Raw genomic sequence first — 5,807 nt, forward strand, 5'->3', positions numbered from 1 at the left:
GAACTTCAATACCAATTAGACAGAGAAGATGACAGCACTCATGCTTAATGTTACTCACAGGTGGTGTTCCAGGCAGTGGTCCACCTGTGGCAGCCTCTGGTGTGTGTGTGTCCCTGAGACATGTGCTAAGCATCACTACTGGCTGAACCTGGAAACACTAACATTGCAGTTGCCTTTGCTGGCATGGGACAGAGAGACATCCAGGTTTCCAGCTGCACCAGCCTCGGAATCAGAGGACAAGGAGGAGGAATTCCCAGGTCCTGGGGTCTACTCAAAGCAGTAGCTTCATAATATCCCTCAGCAGAGCCACTCCAGAGTTTGGAAATGCAGGCGCTACAGTTGTTTGTACAGTCCTGATTTCACCTGGCTTGTACTTGTGTTATGTGTTTTTAATTACATGTTCTCATTTACTTTTTCATATTGTCTAGGACAGATGATGCTTACTTAATGACTTGCTGCATATCCTTTTTGTGCAGTTCCTAGGCCTCATTTACTGCACAACATTGAAACATGAATATGAGGATAAAGTGATTAATTTCCTGTCAACTCTGTCAAAAGAGTATCTAGATGCTTCACATTCAAGTGATACTTACTTCATTCACCAGATGTGAGACTGAAGCACACAGCATCTCTGTGAAAAATCACAGCTACAATTCAGTGCCTATGTGTTAGCAAGTCAGGAGCATTAAAACAGGGAACACACCATTAATTTCCCCTCTGCGAAGCCTGGTTTATCCTCAAAGATACAGACCTAACTCAAGCTCTCCAGAGCTGCATGCAGCTGCTTTAGCCGTAAGACCATTTTGTCTGCACCTGCAATCATTTGGCATGTTACTGAATTGCTTTTAACTTTTTCAGTTAATGAGAAAGAGGTATAATTTTACTACACATTTTTGAACATCACTAAAAGCAATGCTTTGCAATAGGATATATCAGGCAAAATAATAAAAGCAAAGCAAAAAACCTATACAGTTTATGCAGTCTTGTCAGCAGTCCATCTCCAAGCACATGTTGGAGGAGTTAAGTATGTTGCCCCTACCCTACTGATGAGGAAGCTAACACACATTAAATGTAAGAAATGCTTTGTTCTGTGTCACTGTTCTGCTTTGAGCCAGGATGAAGCCAAATTTATTTGTACTGATTTTTTTTTTTCCTTCAGTGCACTCTCTTTTAAGCAGCATACTTGCTGAAACTAGCAGCAAGTTTTCCAGCTGGTAGACTGAAAATGCTGGAATGTTTATAGGTATTTTTGAGAGACCAAGGACTCTTTGCTCTGCTTGTTGAATCTGCTGCTTCGACACTAAAGGAGCAGAAGTAGGGAGGAGCAGCCTAGACAGATGGCAAAACTGGCCAACCAAATTATTCCATCCATATCTATGTATCTCTCGGTATAAATTCCGGGATCAGGGAAGTCAAGTCCTTTTTCCTTTTCTGGCATCAATGGCTGGTGTCTGGGGAGGACTTCATCTATCCATCTCCTTTGATCCCTTGGCCCATGCATTCCTGACCCTTGTTATCTCTCCCCTCAGCTCCTGTCTGCTCTGCCACTATCTCTGGCAGCATTTTGGGACATTTTGGAACTGCTCACAGCTCAGAAGAGTGTTGTGGGAGTTGCTTGGGGTGGGAGGAGATGACAGGGGTTTTGCACAATCCTGCACATATTTGTATATATTTGTATATATTTTCTTTTATAACTATTTAATTATGTATATAATTTAATGTATGTATATACAATTATGTATTTAATTAAAGCAGCCTAGTTTAGTTTTCAATTTCTCTCTCCTTTCCCTTCCTGGATGGGAAGGGGATCAAAAGAATCGCTGTCATTGGTTTAATTCCAGACTCGAGTCAAACCGTGATAATCACCTATCAGGTGAATGACTCAGCTGAGAGAAGAGGCTCTCACTTATGCAGCATATTTTTCTTCAGGATTCCAAAATATTTTACAACCACGGATATTATTTACTTTAGCACCTACATATGGAAAACACAGTTGCAGAAAGACTATGTAGTAATCAGTGAGAGAACTCAGTCCCGTAATTCTGCAGTCAGTGAAGCCCATCAGACTGCATCAGGCTGGGTTGTGGAATAGTTCTGAAAATGCCACCCAAGTGTCTGGATAGCTCCAACAATACCTACATGGCCCACACATAGATATTTATCTGTTTACATTATTTAGCAGTTTATTCAGCAGAAATACACTCCTCAGATGTATCATTGCTTAGATTTAAATATAAAAATATATTTATGTTTTTTAGGTGAACAGATGTACCAGATAAACAAGAAATGTCAAGAAATTAAACTTCCAGAAAGGAACTATCAATTTATAAACAACAACAAAAAATTATACTTCTCAAACAAAATACTTGATACAGACTTTATCATTCCAGGTAAGTCTCTTATACTAAAGTGAAATGTACATAGTAATCCAGCTGAAGACTGAGGCCCACAGCATATACATATTCTTGACGAACCAAACACAAAAATCTCATGTGGCAATACTTTCTTGTTGTCTGCTGGAGTTTGTAACACAGAACAATAATTCATTTACCTGAAGGTGTAGAATGCATATTGACACTGCTCTTCCTGAACAATTGCTACTTGATTAAGAGTTTGTGTATTAAATTTTAACCCTGCGTGAATGGACACAGGCAAGGCTTTATTTCCTGTCCTTCACAGGAAGGATATCTGTAATCCAGTAGTGAAACAGTGACGTGACTATCTTGGTATGATCTGAAACAAAGAAAACACATTAGTCCTGAAATACCTTTAGGAAATTTCTCAATGTTATAGAAGAAGACTCGAGCAAACATCTGTTTCCATTCAATATTAGCATTTCACTAAAACCAATGAGGAAATCAGAACTTGAAGACTAATACATACAAACTTATAGATAAACAGGTGCATTTTCTTTCAGGAGGTCAATTATTTGTATGAAACACAATTTTTGTTCTCTATTTTGGAATGTCTTATTTGTTAAGATACAGTAATTCAGAAAAAAAGATCAAAATTACATGATCATAAATGTAAGGCTAAAAGAGTGCAATCTTCTTCAACTCCTTCTGTCTGGAGAGTAATTTCACACATTATTATTTATCCTACAGTAGCACCTAGTAGTCCCAGTTGAGAATGAGTTGTCATGCACAGACAGCTGCATTAAAGCATCAAAATGCATGGCTTCTGTCTTCATTAAGAGATGATTTGTGTGATTGTATTTATTTCTAAAGACAGGACTTTCTACAGAACATAACATAATATCACATTTAAGATGATTCTATACAGGTTTTCCATTTTATTTCCTTTTCTTTGAATGTTCATAAAAAAAAAAAGTTAAATTTAATCCTTTTAGGGCCTCTATGTCTCCAGCCTGTGCACAGCAACTATTACTTCTGGTCTGCAAAATGTATCTCTCCAACCCGTGCAATGGAGACATATATAAGGGACAGCTCTCCAAAAAAAGGTAGTTAAAAGAAGCTTCTAGCTCTTCAGTGAGTGGTAATTTCCTAGGCAACAAGGGAAGAGTATATTTGAGACTTGGTACTAACCAGCAAAAGGAAATGTTAATAGATGATGGAATGAAGTTGATGAGTAGAAGCTGAACCAGTTCATAAATTAGGAGATAATTACTCTTTTTTTTTTTTTAAATTAGGCAACCACCTATGCTTTAATAATTGATGTGAAATGGGAATTAAGTAGCCCTCATTTCAAAAGCTACAGTTTCCAACCAGCAAATGGAGCATTATTTCTAGTCACAGGTCTTCTCCTTTGCCCAGCGCACTGCACAGAATCCTGCTGGTGTCTGGCGTCCTTTTTTGCACATGGCCACTGACTTTCTGACTGAGATCAGCCAAGCCCACGTCACAAGAAACATGTGTGCCTATGTTAATTTTAAACATTCTCTTCCTTGCACTTATAAAAGAGTTTACTTAGATGTTAAGTACTTCTTTTCAAAGACTATTAGATAAATGGAAATACTAGTAGGACATTTCATTCTTTTTTACAGCCTGAGAACAATGACTCTTTAAATAGCCATGTTCAAACAAAAACTTGACCAACCTCAACTTTGCATGATTGCTGAAGTACAAAGTTAGAAGTAACTTGATGGAGTAACTTGAAGGATAAAGTATAAGGTAAGTTGATGGAGAATGACAACTAGACAGAACCACAAGTCTCTCTTAATCCTAAAGATTTTCTTGTTCAAGTATGTTTTCTTATTTAAATCAAGAGTTAAAGATAATACCTTGATATAGATAATTTTTCTTTTTCAATCTGCTCAGCAAGTTCCTCTTCCTGCAGAAATTTTCAGACCCTACCACCAATGTTGTTAGATCTTTCTTTGATGCAAAAATTGAGATCTAAGAGTTTAAGATAAAATAGTAGCTTGTTTCTTGTTTCTTTTTTCTTTTGGTTGAATCACAATTCCCAATCTGAGTAACATGCTAAGGGGTGTGAAGGAAATACCAAAACATGATCCTGGTTTACAAATTTGTGGTCTACAGACCTTGGGCAGCCCATAGCTTTACTCTAAAGGGTCTGTAAAAACTTAATAAGGAAAGTAAGTTTATCGTCAGTAGGTATAAACTTGCCAAGTGGGACTTTGTAGCCCCAGTGGAAAATTAGATTAAGCCAGAACATATATATATATATATATATATATATATGAAGAAAAAAAAGATACATAATGGTATGCTTAATTCATAAAGTTTACTACTGAAGAACCTGCACTTATATGAAAGAGATGGATCACTTCTCATTTTTTTCCCTACTCTTTTCTTCCTTGAAGACAAAACTGAACAAAACATAGCACACACGATTATTCCGTTGATGCTAGCATCTTGAGTAGACTCATAACCATGGGACAAAGGGTTAACTTGTTTTTTGAACATTTGAACTACAGGGAATAAAACAGGTTTATTTTGTAAAAATAATACTGCCTTTCTAAATTTAAAAAAAATAATTTTATTTTCATAATGTTAATAAGGAATAACCTCTTCTAGTACATCATGCCCCAGTAAAAATAAACAAAACTGAAAAAATAATCAAACTTGTAAAAAGATTTGAGATCACTATGATGTAGTGTACATTTTTATCTTCATGAACAATCCCAACCTGTAATTCCGTAACAAGACCTTGAATTATTTGAGAGAAAAAGTTTTTGCAAAAACTCTCAATTTTTATCACCTGTTAATTTGGAATTAAATTTTAAATTAAAACAAACAAACAAACAAAAAAAAACAAACAAAAAAAGTTGGGAAAGATGACCTATTTTTGGGCCAAAAGTAGGAAAAAATATAATTAAAAGTGTGATCCGAGGTAAAGTTTCAGAGCGCTATACTCTCATTCACTGGAATTCCTGAATTACAAATAGAATGTATTATAAAATTCTGCTTAGATGAATTAATATCTAGCAGGTGTTTAAGTATCCTTTAATAATTAAAAACCAATGTGTTTTCCTCTTTCTTATGTTGTTGTACCTCATGAATATAAAATCAGCTATTATGGTTACACCACTGTGAGCTTGAAATGAGATTAGAATTAAGCCCAGAGTGACAACAGTTACTAGGAAAAAAAATCAACTAGAAGAGTAAACTAATTCAGGCTGCATCAGCTGCAGCATCCATCAATTTTAAAAATCACTCAGTAAATCATCTTCTGCTTTTACAAGTGACAAAAAACACATCAGCAAATTAGGGTAGTTGCATGTATTTGTCTCTAATTTGCTTCTGTATTCTCTCTTCAGTTTGATCTTCATGCTTCAAAAACGTAAACAAAGTGGCTTGTCTAAAGGCTGCAAAATCAAACAGAAT

General features: G+C 36.0%; 1 protein-coding gene across 1 annotated transcript in view; it reads right to left on the reverse strand.

The window, feature by feature from the left end:
• Positions 1-2,659: 2,659 nt before the first annotated feature.
• ERICH1 (glutamate-rich 1) overlaps positions 2,660-5,807 on the reverse strand; it is a 180,276-nt gene continuing 177,128 nt past the window's right edge. The window contains exon 6 of the mRNA XM_009999258.1: positions 2,660-2,733. Coding sequence (XP_009997560.1) covers positions 2,660-2,733 — 74 coding nt within the window. The remainder of the gene's footprint in view (positions 2,734-5,807) is intronic.

This window comes from Chaetura pelagica, unplaced genomic scaffold (assembly GCF_000747805.2).
Source record: "Chaetura pelagica isolate M959 unplaced genomic scaffold, ChaPel_1.0 scaffold90, whole genome shotgun sequence".
In the NCBI taxonomy this organism is placed as follows: Eukaryota; Metazoa; Chordata; class Aves; order Apodiformes; family Apodidae; genus Chaetura; species Chaetura pelagica.